General features: G+C 54.9%; 3 protein-coding genes and 1 non-coding gene across 4 annotated transcripts; 2 read left to right on the plus strand and 2 right to left on the minus strand.

The window, feature by feature from the left end:
- Window positions 1–54: 54 nt before the first annotated feature.
- BDP55DRAFT_766872 (uncharacterized protein) lies at window positions 55–2,552 on the minus strand (the record flags this gene model as incomplete). The annotated part of the gene is made up of 5 exons (XM_060580972.1): window positions 55–1,305; window positions 1,372–1,939; window positions 2,009–2,108; window positions 2,175–2,277; window positions 2,352–2,552. 5 exons carry the CDS (start codon window positions 2,550–2,552, stop codon window positions 334–336), a joined length of 1,944 nt encoding a protein of 647 aa, XP_060431671.1. The 3' UTR covers window positions 55–333.
- A 900-nt stretch (window positions 2,553–3,452) lies between these two features.
- Window positions 3,453–3,551, plus strand: BDP55DRAFT_t117. The gene has a single exon. It is a non-coding gene; the product is annotated as a tRNA-Leu (tRNA).
- A 1,480-nt stretch (window positions 3,552–5,031) lies between these two features.
- On the minus strand, window positions 5,032–10,238 carry BDP55DRAFT_630102 (uncharacterized protein; the record flags this gene model as incomplete). Its single annotated transcript, XM_060572109.1, has 2 exons — window positions 5,032–6,611; window positions 6,671–10,238. The coding sequence occupies 2 exons, from the start codon at window positions 10,236–10,238 to the stop codon at window positions 5,032–5,034; spliced, it is 5,148 nt and encodes a 1,715-aa protein (XP_060431672.1).
- A 3,256-nt stretch (window positions 10,239–13,494) lies between these two features.
- BDP55DRAFT_74012 (uncharacterized protein) lies at window positions 13,495–14,492 on the plus strand. The gene is made up of 3 exons (XM_060580410.1): window positions 13,495–13,674; window positions 13,772–14,130; window positions 14,212–14,492. Exons 1-3 carry the CDS (start codon window positions 13,648–13,650, stop codon window positions 14,273–14,275), a joined length of 450 nt encoding a protein of 149 aa, XP_060431673.1. The 5' UTR covers window positions 13,495–13,647; the 3' UTR covers window positions 14,276–14,492.
- Window positions 14,493–14,858: the final 366 nt, after the last annotated feature.

Genomic DNA, 14,858 nt, shown 5'->3' on the forward strand with positions numbered 1-14,858 from the left:
TTACCTCGTTGACGGTGGGTCTGGCGGTTGCTCCTGCCTTACGAGGCTGACGAAAGCCCATATAGGCCCCGTCAATCCCATTCCTGTCACCAGCCAGGAGGCGCCCGTCTAAGTCGACGGGTCAGGTCAAACTGGCTGGGTGGTGGAGTTGTCTAAAGTCAACAATCAAATTACGCCCAGAGTCTACTCGACGACAGGCTACGAGTTCGAGTTCGATTCCCGGAAAGTGCACCAAGAGATGTAGCCACACCGGTGGTGAACTCTTCTTTGGTTTCCCCCTCTGATTATAGGCGCCCATTATTTATATACATTGATCGACCTGAGATCCCCCTTTCATGATTTACTCATCTCTTCCTCTAACCAAGCCGGGATCGCAGGCGTATGCTCCCAGCCGTCGAGGTAGCTCTGCCTGGCGACGCCCTCGCCGCCCGGCTTGGCGTAGATACCCGTCACGTACCAGACTGTCTCGCCCTTTTTGATGGTGTGCTGCAGTGTCGGGATGGTGGTCCGGCTTTCGACGAGATTGGAGTTGGGGTCGGCGTTGACGAGGTTCGCTGTCCGCTCGATCTTCTGGATGCCGCCTTCCAGGGCTTTGATGCCCACGGCGCCCTTGGACACAGCAAAGGAGCCGTCTTGGCCCCTTGCGAGGCCTTCGGGCGTGTTTGTGTCGTAGTTGCCAATGATCTTGGGAGACGTGCCCTCGCCCTTGGAAGCGTCGTAGAGGTCGAGGTATCGGCCGTTTGTCGAGTTCTCGTTGGCGATGGCAAAGGAGCCGTCGGCTGTCATGACGTCCCGGCCGGCTTTGATGCGGTGGATGCGTAGGTGCCAATTGGGCGTGGCTTCGGCGGGGGGCACGAGGATGGTCTTGATCTCGACGTCGGGGAAGGGCGTCCACACGGAGACGAGAACCGACACGCCGCCATCGCCGTCTCTTCCTCTGGACTCGATACCTGCGTACTGCGAGAGCCGGCGCGTCTTCCAGTACTCGCCGCCGTCGTCTGACAGGCCGAGCTGCGAGGCGAGAGCGTACTGCTCGAGGGAGAAGAGCCCGGGGGGCACGGAGTAGCCGTAGGCGCTCGAGTAGGCGAAGGCGCCGTATTTGGCGTGGGTGCCCTTCATCGGGTAGCTGCAGGCCTGGCCGGAGGAGAGGAGCATGCAGTGGCCGCCGACGTTGCTCATGATGTGGCCTGGTTGGGACAAGGGTTTGAGTTTTGGGATCACGTCCCAGGCTTGCTCTTCCTTTGATGTCCAGAAGGGGTGCTCTTCCGGGACGGCGAGGCAGATGAAGGCTAGGCAGGCCCAGTACTGTTAGGATATATCGGTCAGCCATGAATTCTCAGTATAACTTGTCCATATAGGGGTAAAACTCACAGGGCTTCCGGGACTGTTGTAGTTCTCGGCCATGTACATGTTCGGGTACGAGTACCCAACCGTCAACGTCCCGCTCGGACTCCACATGTCGTGCTGCGTCTGCCACCAGCGCAGGTGACGCATCACGATACCCTTGACCATACCCCACGTCAGGGGCTCCGGCAGCTCGACGCCGGCGTACGCGAGGGCGCCCCAGAACGAGACCATGGCGAAGCGGTAGCCTACGCTGCGGCCAAAGGGGATCGCGCGCCCTTGCTCGTCGAAATAGTGGACGAGGTCGAGGGCGACCAGCTGCGCCCTCTTGCGGAACTCGGCGGCGCGTTCGGGCTCGTCGTCACCGGCGATCTTGGCGTAGAGGAGCTGGAGGAACTGGATGGCGAAGCTGGAGGAGTAGTAGTCCATCTGGTGGATCCCCTCGGGCCCGTCGTTGGACCAGCCGCCGGCGCGGTAAAAGGTGTCGAGGTGCTGGATGTCTGCGTCGAGGCGGGCCTGGGAGAATTTGCCGCCGTTCTTTTTGAGGCCTAGGTTGGCGAAGACGCGGAACCAGAGCCAGTTTGTGTTTGGCATGCTATGGAGGGGAGAGTGGGTGTTAGTGACAAGATCAAGAGTTGTCACATTGGGGCTAATGAATGCTTACTTTTTCTCATTGATTGAGTTGCCTAGCCAGTTCTCGACGTTTACACGCTCCTTTTCAGATAGACTTTCCCAAATGGTTGGCGCTACGGCAAGAGTGAAGCCTACAAACGCCAAGTTAGCCTCAACGTATCTCGTCGATACTGTGTAAGTATACCCAAATAACATACCAAAAGGGCACATCTCAACCATGCGCTGGTCATTATCCCGTGGAAATCCCCAGTACTCTGGGTTCTCGGGGTCGGTACCGGCCTTGATACCCTGGATCCACCACTCGGTGCCGCGGTATTCCCCCCGCCGGCCAGGAGGGCGGCAAGGCCCCAGATGGGGCGGAGGATGCCCTCGACCTCGGAGGCGGCCTGGTCGAAGCGGACGGCGGTGGCGCCGGGGACTTTGACGCGGGCTTTCTGCGGGGAGAAGAAGGGCTCGAGGGGGTCGAGGAGGGTGCGGAGGAGCTCTTGGACGGAGGATCTGTCTGTGAGGTGTACTTTGGAGAAGGGGTGGGCGCCGTTGTAGCCCAGCACGAGGCCGGTTTTGGGGTCCTCCATGATGCAGCTTGGGGTGTGGGTTATCGAACAAGAATGAGGGACACCTTGTGAGAGAGAGAGAGAGAGAGACGAGGAAACGAGATGAACGTCAGGTAAGGTGAGAGGAATTATTCAGAATTATGTTTAACTACCCATGTACGCGGGGGAGCATCGAGGTCATAAACCCGGCATCCCACGCAACGAAGCTCGCGTTAGAATTACTCCGGCCAGCGTGAACCCACAAGCAACCGGGCGACTTTCGCCGTGTCCGTGTAGATGCAGAATCATCGGGGCTACCTTAGCTTTGCGGGATGGAATGGTAAGATAGTGGGGTCGGCTTCGGGGGAGCTCTGTCCAATGTTCTTCTTCCCTCTCAGACGAGATCATCAAGGCAGGTTGTTGCTTGGGGGCTCCCCGCTCAATGTTTGGGGTTCGGTGGGGGTGGAGAGTGAGGGGGAGGGGCTGCTACGACCAAGTACGGATACCCTCGTATGAATAAGTGCTTATACTACCGGCGATGCGGAGGAGGGGAAGGGGAAGGGTGACCTGTATCCGTAGTCGCGGCTAAATGCAAAATTGAAGACAACCTGCAGCACCGGGAACCATGTCGGCCGTTTACGTTCAGCCTTAATGCATTGGGGGGCAGCTTTACTATAGGCTAGGTAGTCTTGGAGTTTTCTGGTGCAAGAGACCGGTGATGCGTGTGTTGTCACTTGGGCGAAGATGTGTCGAGGCTGGAGGTTGATCAAGATGGAATTCCTCCGCATGAAGAGTTCGCCGCAGTTTTGGCTGTAATTTCGTAGGCTTGGTGGTGTCGTCCGGCAACAGGCCGGACTCGGGGACGGAACATGACTGCTGTGTTCTGCCGATGGGGACGGACTACCTTCAAGTAAAGGCTAGGGCCTCTTGTATCCATCAACCGGAAGGGTGGCCGAGTTGGTTATGGCGCCAGGTTAAGGTCAGCTTAACATCTGTTTCCTGGTGGGGCAACCCGCGCGAGTTCGAGTCTCGTCCCTTTCATTTTTCGGTCTTTTGACACATGCTACGCCATCAGTGGAGTTAAAAGTTGAACGAACCTTGCATTTTTGTGCTCCTTGCAATGTTGTTTGCCTTGAAATTGTGCAGTTGAAGTTGCTGTTGTGGCTGGTTGAGGAAGGTTTGAAGACCAAGTCCATGTTTTCTAGTGCCTTCCTACATCTGGCGGTAAGTGAAACTGAGCATTACGGGTTAACCCGACTCCGATCACTCGCAACCAGCTACTCTTGCTTTTCCCATTAGTTCTCTACATCTAAGTTATTCACCATGTGATTTATCTTGTAACGGAATAGCAGAATGCAGCCCAGCTACACCGCTCGCTCCCACAAGGTCTAGTTTTGTTTTGACGACGGACTTGAATCTGCCTTCACTGTAGATCAATGAGCTGTACCACCACATATAGATATATCAAGCCTGCCCAATAGTCCATTGTTGCGAAGAACTACGATACCGTAAAGAGGTGTCATTTGGGGGCGGCCAGTCGCCCTCCGCCAAATTATGCCTGCCCTGGATAGATCCTTCGTAAGAGAGAAGGGAATAGCAGTTTATAGTTAGATACATGTAACTAGCGGACGAAAACAATTTGCAAAACAGAAGGCACAAAATCGCAGAACCTGACGACGAGAATAACGACCCGCCTATTTACGTATATACGTGGCACCTGAGGGAATGGGAGAGGCTCCAGATACCTCTTGAAACCTGAACAGATTGAGGGACGACCCTTACACGATACCTATCCATCCTCAACCTTCAAATAGCCAAAAATGTGTCAGATACAGAACATCAGCATGGGCTGAGAGTTCTCCTCTTCACCCTATCACCAAACCCAGTTTTAGCTTGGCATCTAAGCAAAACGCTCATATACATGTCACATGGAGCCCACACACCAGACGAGTTGCTTGACAATCGCATTATTGGAACATAGTCTTCATCCTCAATTCACCTTCCTTACTACAGCCAATCCTTCAAAAATCCTCCCTTATCCGTCCTTCTCAAGAAACCCCCATTCTTCTCACATGACGCCAAATCCTTCACCAGCTCATCTGAGCCCATCTGCCATGCACCACCACCACCACCACCACCACTTCCCGCCATGCAACAGGAATACAAACAGCCCCAGAAAGTTTCAGAATGCCAAACCCAGAGACCAGCCGGGAGTCCAGCATTCTCCATTCCCTCATGCTTCTCAATGTGTAGATCCCGTAAAAAGGGAAGAGCCAAGTGGCCCCCCAAAACGCGCAATGATGCATAGTTCACAATCGAAAAAAGGGCCACTCTGAATCCTCAATCCCTCCCTCCCCTCCAACTGACAAGATGGTAGGTACTGTGTGATTGAGCTTGTGTAGAGGGGATGGGTATTTCCCCCCTTAATGCTAGTGTTCTTCGAAGTAGTAAACATTACGTAGTTTTTTGTGTATATATGACTCCGACTGGTGACTTTTTCTTTCCCACATGAGATCCGCGCTCATGACTCTACAGGCGTGTTCTCAATCGAAGGTGTCGGGGGTATCTCCTCCTCCTTCGCTTCCGTCACAGTCGTGTCTCCTTCGCTGACGGCGGTGTTTGTGGACGTTGCCTTTTCCCGCCTGCGTCTTCTCATCCTCCTCTCTTCCTCGGCCGTCTGCCTCCTCGAGCGCCGCAGGCTCTCTCGCTTCTCCGGATCGGCCTCGTCGGCCCCATCTCCTCCACGTATACCTTGTAGCAACAACGCCGCACGATCGGCCACGTCGTCCTCTCCAGCTTCTCTGGGTGACGATAATCCCGGACTGATGGGATTGCCTTCTTCGTCAATAGTCGCCTCCTTGGGCGCTTGTTGTAGGGAGGCTTCGACCTCGGGGATTTCATCTGGATCAGGGATCTTCTGCCCAGATGCGACTCGCACCTGGTGACGATCCTTGAGTCTAGCCCTACGACGACGATCTCTTTGGTCTCGTGTCTGAGGCGCAGCAGCGCGCAGCTTCTCCAGCAATGAGTCCATAGCACCTGCGCTTGATGGCGAAGGTGGTGCTCCTTCCACCTTGGCATTCGATACCTGGAGCTGGGCGTGCTTCCGCTTCATAGAAGCCTCGTTGCGCCTGCGCGTCTCCTCGAGCTGAACGTTCTTCTCCCGGGACTTCTTCCAGCCCATGATGAACATGGCAAGCTTGGCGAAGAAGTCTCTGCGGGCGTTCTCGTCGGTGGGATCTTCACCATAGAAGACCATAATATCGTTGTAAGTCTTCATCATCTCCTCCAGGTACAGCTGCATCTCCTCCGCCTTTCTTCTCGCGTCCTTCATAATTCTTTGGACAATTTGACTAACGCGATCTTGGGGATGGAACTTCTTGGAATCGCTTAGGTTACCGGCATCGAGAGACATCTGAACGTTCTTCACCGTGTCGATGTACTGCCTGGCGTCCTGCTGGACTTGCTCAATGTTGATCTTCTGAGCCATCACGACACCATTGATGTCATCCGAGAAGTCTTCCCATTCGGGGTACTGGTTGCGAACGATTCGCTCGACGAGATCGGCGAGCGTGGATTCGTTCTTGTCATCCTTGACCATGCCCAGACGGGCGAGAGAGCTCAGCTTGAAACCGCGGGCCTGCTTGTTGGCGTCGTTCATGTAGTTTCCGATATCGAGAATGAGGCCGAGAACGTTCATGAGGGACACAGAGTCTCGCAGAGATTCGGACACGCCGACAACTTGTCGCATCTTCTCCGTGATCTCGTCAAAGTCGGGCTCGAAACTCCTAGTAAGGGCAAGGGCTCGCATACGGGCCTTCCAGTAATGGTGCAATTCAAAGGCTGTGAACAGGTAAATCTGGTCCTGTCTGGTGAGCTCGGCAGGGTCCTGTTCGCGTTCGGCCTTGTCGGGGTTTGCGCCTGTCCAATCCTTGCTATACGGAGCCATCTGCTTCGCTGTGTTATCCGGAATATTGCACAAATCATCCTTGCGCAGGAAATCCATGACAACAGAGTTATCTAGAATGTCCTTGTCACAATGGATGATGGACTGCACAATTTTCTCAACGGAAACCTGAGAAAACTTGGCGAAGGCAATTTCTAAGAGGTGTTAGTTGGTGCCATTTAGACAAGATGCGGGAAAAGGAACAAATGCATACCGAAAGCTTTGCGGAGGTCTCCGGAGATGATCTGCTTCTTGTCATCCTTCTTCGCGCCACCGCCGACTCCAAGCCTCTTGATTTCCTTGGCCATGAAGAGCTTCTCAACCTCGTCCAAGATACCCTTGCGGCTGAGTTCAAGGTACTTCTCTTCACGTTCCTCAGCAGACGGGGCATGGGCGGCCCAATGCGTAGTCATATGAGAGTCGACCTTGTCCCAATGAAGAGCCTTGAGCTTCTTCTTTGGACGAACGATAGGTAAGCCGATAGAATTCCCGCCGGCGAAAGGCGTAGCCTGTGATAGGAAGTGGCCTGAAATGGCGCCAGGCAATGGCGGAGGGGGAGGTGGTGGCATTCCTGGAGGGCCGCCAGGGGGTGGTGGAGGCGGAGGCGGGGGCGGAGGAGGAGGTGGCACCCCAGTCGGAGACAGCATCCCCGGCATGGGCGGAGGCGGTGGTGGCGGAGGAGGAGGAGGTGGTGGTGGTGGAATACCGATCTGACCGGGCATGGGTGGCGGTGGAGGTGGAGGAGGCGGCGCGGCAGCCCCGGTAATCTGGATTTTGGGAGGTTCGCCATCGGCAGGCGTGATGGGAGAGCCGGACTCGAGGCTCGGATGAGAAGGGCCGGTCGTTGCGCCCTCGGCATCTTCTGAATCGCTTCCCTCGTACTTCTTGACCTTGCCGGCCATCTCGCCAAAGAGACCGGCCTTTTGGTTGGGATCCATAACGGGACGGCGGAGCTGGACGACCCGGGGCTTCTCATAGACAACTCCGTCCTCGTCCATCTCGACGTCCTCGCTTTCGGGGAAGTCGCCTTCCATAGGCTCGCCACGACCGTTGACTGGCTTACGGGTGATCTTTGTATTGCGGTTGACGCTTCCGAGCATACTGTTTGTGAAGTCTCTTGGCGGCGTACCGAGTCCTGATCCCACCGCACTGTCGTCCATCTCCTCACGGAGAGCGCGCAATCGATCAGATGGCCCAACAGCATCTCCCCACACTCTACCCTCCAACTTGAACTGAGTCTTTTGGCGTTCGATCTGCATCTGAAGACGCTCCATGAGTCGGTCACGGTCCAAAATGCCCTGCATCCGAGCTGGATCTTCTTCCCCGAGCTTGTTGGCGCCCTTGACAGCATTAGAGGCAGCAACGTCTTGTGCGTCTCGAAGCATGAGGTATAGCTCTCGGGTCTCGAGCTCATACCGCTGAGCTTCCTTCTGACGCAGCGTCTGTATATTCTCCAGCTCGGCCTTCAGTCCTTCGGCTTGCCGCCTTTGAGCTTCGATGAATCTCGCCTGCTCATCCAGTTGCTTTTGGAGCTTTGCCACGAGTCCATCGGCGCCCAGCTCCAATCTTTCCTTCATCTCGTCTCTCTCCGCCATGGCAGCGTCAGCAACCTGGCGTGCCTCGAGGGCCTCATCTTGGGCTTGCCTGGCCTCGGAATCCGTGTGAAGCTTATCTAACAGACTCTGGACAGTGAAGTTCAGGCTTTGCTTGAGATCCATGTTTGGCAAACGCCTATCCATGGCCACGTAACTCAACATCGAGTCCACCAGCTGGAACATTCGCAGCCGCTCTTCGCCATCATTGTCGCGAATGAGTAGCAGATGCTGTAGCGCTGAGATAAAGTAGTCCTGCGTCTTGCTTCCATGCAAACGCTGCTGGATGGCATCCACGATCTGGACGGGGTCGTTGAGGTCCTTAACTTCCCCTTCGACGTTGTCCTTGATACTGTTGTTCTCCTTTTCTAGCAGATCCTCGTAGTCGATAGCCTCATTGGTTCGGAAATGCTCAACCTGCTTGTCGATGAGGTCGTATTGGAACGACTCCATTTTGGTCAGGATGCGCCTGATCCCACATGCTGTAAACTGGGCGCGGATGTGCATCCGCAACTGCAGATCCTTCTCCGGCGCATCGACAATCATGTTGATGAGAATCAGCGTCGCAACGGCGTATTCCATGAGTAGGTTCTCCATGCCGATGCCACCGCTTCGGACCTCATCACTGGCTCCGACCATGCTGCCCATTTTTCCACGCCCGTCCACGGTGACTTCAACAAGTCGCATCCAAGCGTCGAATCGACCATTTTCTCCTTGTTGTGCCTTGACGGAGTCGAGAGCTTGGATAACCTTCAGGTGACCTTCCCCATCGCCCCAGTGGCACAAGAAAGTGAGCACTTCGCTGACCAACTTGCGGGTTGTCAAGCGCTGGGAGGTAAGGGAAGTCCCTAATGCGATTATGACTTGTTGATGGACTAGAGCATCGTCGGCGCCAAACTTGTTGTTCATCAAGGCCTTTAAACACTTGATGATATCGTATTCGCGGTCAAAGTTTCGGTCTGATCTCCCATCTTGCACCGGTCCCATGGCGGTCTTGCGGTTGATCTTCATCAGGACGTTGGTCAACGCGACTTGCCCCTGACACTCGATGAAGCGCTTAACCCAACCAATCTGTTGCGTTCTGAGGTTGACCTCCAAACTTCCCAAGCCCTTTGTATCCAAGCTATTATCCATCACGCGTCGGACGTACCATTCCGGTGAACCCTCCTCGTCCGAGTTGACCAGAATCTCCGGGGCAGCATACTGATTTGGTTTCGCTGTTTGCCTCCTCTTTTGTTCTCCTTGCCACTCGGTCAATCGGTCCTGGTAAAGCAGCGTCCATTTCTTGTCCGGCGCGTACGCGACCATCTGTCGGCGAGCCTGCTCGGGTAGATTGTGCCATCCTCGTTTTTGCATCAAGGCCAGAAACATCTGGCCGATGATTTCGTCGTTATCCGGCCGGGGGAAATGAAACCCATCGTGTCCAGTGGGCCCCATGCCGGGGAACTTTGTCAGTCGGTGCGAGGAAGGGTGCGTCGAGTCCCTATAGGACATGTGCGAGGAATAGGAACTCTGCGAAGAAGCACTGGGCAGTGCTGGTCTTGATGAGCGATTTGCTGCTAAGTCATAGGTGCCTCCATTACCTGATGAGAATATGCTGGCTTGGTCAGCGGAACTACGACCCGCCGATGTCATGTACGAATCGTATCTGGGGTTGTGGGACCCATTGATTGTGCTCGCCGTGCTTCCGCGAGCAGGCCCTGGTCCCCACTGTTGGTATTGCGTCTGGCGGCCTGTACTGGCCATTGTGATATTTGACGCCGGTGCACGCTGCGCCGATGCATGTGAGCCCGCTCCCCCCGCCATTGTGGACGTGTCGAAGGTGGGATACTGGTGAAAGTCGCTTGTGACTTTATTGAGATGATGCGGCGAAGGACTCGGGCGAAGCACCGCTGCTTGATCGCCCTTGGGTAAGTATTCGATGGGCACTGGTGATCGGTCGGGTATGCTGTCGTAGGGGATACTCGTCATGGGACCGGCAGTCATGCCAGATTCGGGGTATTGGTCGATCGAAACGACGGACGAGTCGCGATGGTGGCGAGAAGCGCGCGAGTGTACGCTGGCCGTATCGGAGTAATCGGCTCCAGCCAGATGGCGACCTTCGTCGCTGGTGTTGCGTTTGTCTTTCCTACTTCGTGAGAAGAAAGATTTTCCTCCTGATGATTGTCTCGACTTGTCGGTGGAAGACATGACGGGCGCGGGACGGGTAGGCAGGTGAAACACCTGGCCCTCTCACGTAAACCTCGATCGATTGGGTGTCTCTTCAGATTCTGAACTGACGGATCTGGGTAATAGTTCGGGCGAGAGGGATGGCCAAGGCCGGTCGCATGATTGAACCTCCTCTAGCTGCTGGACGTGGAGCCTTTCGGAGGCAGTTGGGATAGCAAGTTGCAATGTGGCGCGTTGGAATCTCTGTCTGCATGAATCGGTTATGTTTTAGCATGTCTTCTGCCCAAGTTTGGATCGAGGCAGACAGAGGTTTGGGACTTGAGACCGGGGACTGAAAGGAGGGGGTCCCCTGGGTGGCACTGGACGTACCTGTGTAGTCACCCTCGGATGCGACAAAGGCGGTGGTATAGTATAAAGAGGCAAAGAGACTGATTAATCCGTCGATACTTGGCTCGCTATCTCGAACAGAAATATTTCTGGGCAAGAGACGTAAGGTAACAGATAGGTGTCCGAAAAAGTTGCGCAGGTTGCAGCGAGTACCGTAGGATGGAGTAGGGGTTTCGGAATATGAACAAGATGGAATCGCGAAAAGCAAGTGGTGCGTCACAAAGAATGTGAGGTTGGGTTGCCAGGTATGAAGCAAAGCCGGGACAGGTATCCGAATTCTGCCACGGCCGGTTCGCAGGCTGACGAACTGCAGATGGGTCTGGCGAGCTGACGATGATGATAGCCTTTGGTCGTGTGTATGTTGTGACCGTGGGACCAGGTTTCCCACGTGAGGGGGAGGGAAGGGGAAACGAGGAGCTGAGGTGCTGCTCGCTCGCGCGTTCCGTCGAGAATCCGTTCCTCCACAAGCCGTCCTAGGCTCTAAGGTAGCTAAACAGGCAATTCAGGGCGTTGGCTAGGCGGCAGTTGAGTAATTAGACTACCTAGTTTAGTGGCCAGCGACAGCAGCAGCAGAAGTTCCAGCATGGGATGATGAGGTGGTAGCCGTGCAGGTTTGCTTTTGGGCGGCGGGTGGTCTCGTCGCTGTGAAGACGACGTTACAAAGTGCGGAGTCCCCTGTTGAAACGGGGCCTCGACATGGGGCCGCGATTGACTTGACACTTTAAGGGCAGCAGAATTGCGATTTCTTGTGCGGAAACTGCCTGAGCGTTCTGGGGTGGGAGGAAGAAGAGGACGGGACTCGAGGTGAATGGCGTTGGAAGCGAGAGCCAGTGGGGATACCGGACGGCGCGAATTGGGAAGTCTCGAGGTCTTGGCTCATAAGGTACCGGGCCAGCTCAGTGCGTTGCAGTAGTGACAGCTGGACTGGAATGGGCGCGGGCGCGGCCAGAGACGTAGTGTACGGGATGGATACGAGAAGGTGTGAATGGAAGGGCCGAAGAGAAAAGTCAACGCAGATGGAGGCGCACAATGGACAACAGGAGAAGGTGAGAGGGAGAGAGGAAACTCGAACGCATGCGGCGTTGGCGTTGGGAGGTGGGGATGTTCTGTTGGCGCGCTTGACTTGAGAAAGAAGTTGAGTTGCGCGATAATATTGAGTATCCATAAAGTAGGTAGGTATCCGTACTCCGTATCAAAATCAAAGTGCAAAGGATTATTTGGCCAGGACGCCTCAGGGAGTCAGTGGACAATATCCATCCGCATTCAATACCACGCCGCGCCCATAGAACGGTTAATTAGTATTGGCATGCGATGTGACGGGGCGCCGCAGCCCGCTTGCTGCGTCTTTCAGGGGTTGCGGCCGAGGGACGTGGACTCGGACGACTTCAGGAAGGCACGAAGAGAGAATGACTGTGAGTACATAGGCACACACATAGTCAGGTAGGTATGTGAGTCCGGCGACAAGTAACCCAAGTCCGTGGGTTGAGCCAAATCAAAAGCGCCAAAGATCGCCATCGGCATCTGCAAGTCTCGTGCTGGGTCCGCCAGTGATACGTCAAGCAGCCCGTCGAGAGAGAACTTTAACATTGCCTACCTTATCACCGACGCTCGTGGACATTTGGCGCTTCAACCAGTCGGATTAGCCATACCTTGAAGTACCATCTCTTCTGGCCCATCACCCCAGATGTAATCGATTCTTCACTTCGCAGTCCCTTCTTCGCATTCGTCCGTTTGTAAACGCCCAAAACAGCGAACTCTCGCACTCTCCTTGCGAGGATCTCTAGGCTGTCCATCCAATGACCCAATAGACCCCCTCATTGGGCGGGTTCCTAAAGTATGGGCGGGTTGGTCCCGTGGTCCCTCCCCAGGCTCCCCTAACCCTTCCCTAGCAGACCCTCCGTTACGGTGGTGCTGATGCTAAAGATGGCGACAAGAACCCTGAGGCCCAATTACAATGCTTGCCCTGTCTGTCCCTTTTGAGCCAGAGGGCCTCTCGAACCATGTACCTCCACATGGAAAGGTGGCGGTGGGGAGACAAGACGACTTCCCGAGAGGTCCACACCATTGAGGCCCAGCACCGTAAGCGATATTTGATCGGAATTCTTGGGAGCCTTGACTATTACCGTATTACGACGACCTGTCTGCTTAGTACGGAGTGCTTGGTGCTGCAAACTTTGGACATTTGCTCGCTTGCAGCTTGCCCTGTCGAGATCATACGAGACTGGCATTTCCACTGAGCGTTGCTTTGTTGATGCAGAAATAGAAACATCAACGGCAATCCCACAGTAGCACGGTGGTCCTCAATGGTGCCATTTCTCGAGGTGTCTTATCTTCGGCTCTCGCTTGAGCACATCAGATAAGGGTCCCGGGGAGTCCGCGCTCAAGTCATCCCGCGACCCGACCTTTTCGACAATGGAGCTCACCTGCCAAGTTGAGTAAGTTCGAAATACTGCGGATATTCTCAACAATGGAGCTACACGGATGGTGAATGAACGAAATAACGGAATGCAAGAGAAATGTGAGAGTATCGTACCTAAGGGGAAATCATTATGAGAGCCGGTTTCTAGTCACTCGCGATACCTCCGCTAAGGTGTTTGTGAACTGAACTATCGAAAGCGCTTCTGTCAGTGTCAGGTACCTTACGGGTAAGTAGGTATCCGCTTATCCAACCGCTTTCTGGCAGGATGCGCTTTTCTAGTGGGCCCGTCAAGGCTAGCCTGTGTCTTCGAGATGCCATGACCGGCGCCGGCCGGGGCCAAGTGGCTTTTTGATTGCGTATGCCTGTCAACCTCCACTGCTTTGCTCCGTGTCACGTCAACACCACCTGGGCACTGGGGCCTGGGCAGACAGCTTGACAGGGCCGCCTCCCTTGGCTTTAGCCTGCCCGTGGCTTCGTCCGCGCTGACCGGCCGCAGTCTCTAGCCAAGCTTGCTGATAACCGTAGCATTGCCATCATTCAGCGCAACATCGAATCCCGGGGAAATCTTTCCCATCAGGACGCAAGGTCGACAAATATCTACGCGACATCATCGCTAGGCCCACCATGGGCACCACGATGTCAGTCATTAAGGTGCGCTCCATCATCCTTTCTAATCAAGCCTCAATCTCCCTCCGCAATTGTCTCATGATAGATCTTTTGAGCTGACCTCCTGTCGTCATATGTCTAGACCTTGATCGTGCCTGCCATCATCTCGCTCATTCTCTTCCTCGTTTCGACCTACGTCGCCCTCCCGCTCTGGCGCAGATGGCGCAGTCGCTATAGCCAATATCTGCCTCTCGATACCATATCGACCTCGACAGTGTCATTACGACACCGCGTGCAAAATGCGATTGCAAGGATGATGGTCCCGTCAACATGGCGGCGGAATGCTCATGAACGACTCGTCATCGCGACCGACGCTTCCGAAGACGGTTATTCGTCAGAAGATGGAGAGGAGCTTGGGGAGGTTGGTGAAGATACCCGGAGAGCTTTGTCAGAAGATGCTCGGCGAGACAGACATGATAGCACGAGACGTCTGAGTAGGGAGTGAGTAGAGCAATGCTCCCCGCCTCCCCCTTTTTTTTTTGTCGCCTGGTCTCGTTACTGACACATGTGTCTCTATGTCAGCCTGGAAGAAGGCTTTAGAGATGACAGTGACGATGAAGATGATGGAGCTGGTAATAGGCGGTAGTCATCAATCTAATACGCACTTCAGCCTCACTTCCGTGTACCGGATGCCTAGCCCCGTTGCCGACCACGAGGAGACTCGGCTGAATGCCTTAGCTTTTCGTCAGACACACATCGTTGCCGCATAGAACCCCGTTCCTCGTTTCTTCCGCCCTGCATGCAACGCGGGATGTGGATGGGCACGCGAACAGGCAAGTCTTCGGCCGAGTTGGCCGATCTAGTCAGGCTGTCACCAAGAGGCTAAGTCTGCGATGTCTTTTTCGGCAATCGCCTGTTCCAGGAAGGTCTCCATGTCAAGCGACCCAGATCTTCGACCTACTTCGTACTTCGTACCCATCCAAGCACCACCAAGTTCTGGTTCCGCATTGCTAAGTAGGTAGTCGGCAAACGTGGGACTCAAGTGGCAATAAGGGGTGGCTAAAACTGCATACATTTCAATGCTGGAATCAACATCAGCTGAACCTTATGCCGCCTGCCAACCTGCCTCACTTTGGTCGACTGTCTCGCTCCATCTCTGCTCTGTTTGGCCTGAGTTGGGGTCAGGCGCGACCACATGTCCGAAACAAGCACCGCTCAGGCGCCCGTGT

The sequence above is a fragment of the Colletotrichum godetiae genome (assembly GCF_030913485.1).
Source record: "Colletotrichum godetiae strain CBS 193.32 chromosome Unknown BDP55scaffold_13, whole genome shotgun sequence".
Lineage (NCBI taxonomy): Eukaryota > Fungi > Ascomycota > Sordariomycetes > Glomerellales > Glomerellaceae > Colletotrichum > Colletotrichum godetiae.

Bases quoted from the DNA above. Each gene is read 5' to 3' on its own strand.
- BDP55DRAFT_74012 (XM_060580410.1), top strand. From the start codon at position 13,648: ATGGGCACCACGATGTCAGTCATTAAG. The intron at 13,675-13,771 runs GTGCGCTCCATC...TCATATGTCTAG, and splicing joins CCACGATGTCAGTCATTAAG to ACCTTGATCGTGCCTGCCAT. The intron at 14,131-14,211 runs GTGAGTAGAGCA...TCTCTATGTCAG, and splicing joins ACGAGACGTCTGAGTAGGGA to CCTGGAAGAAGGCTTTAGAG.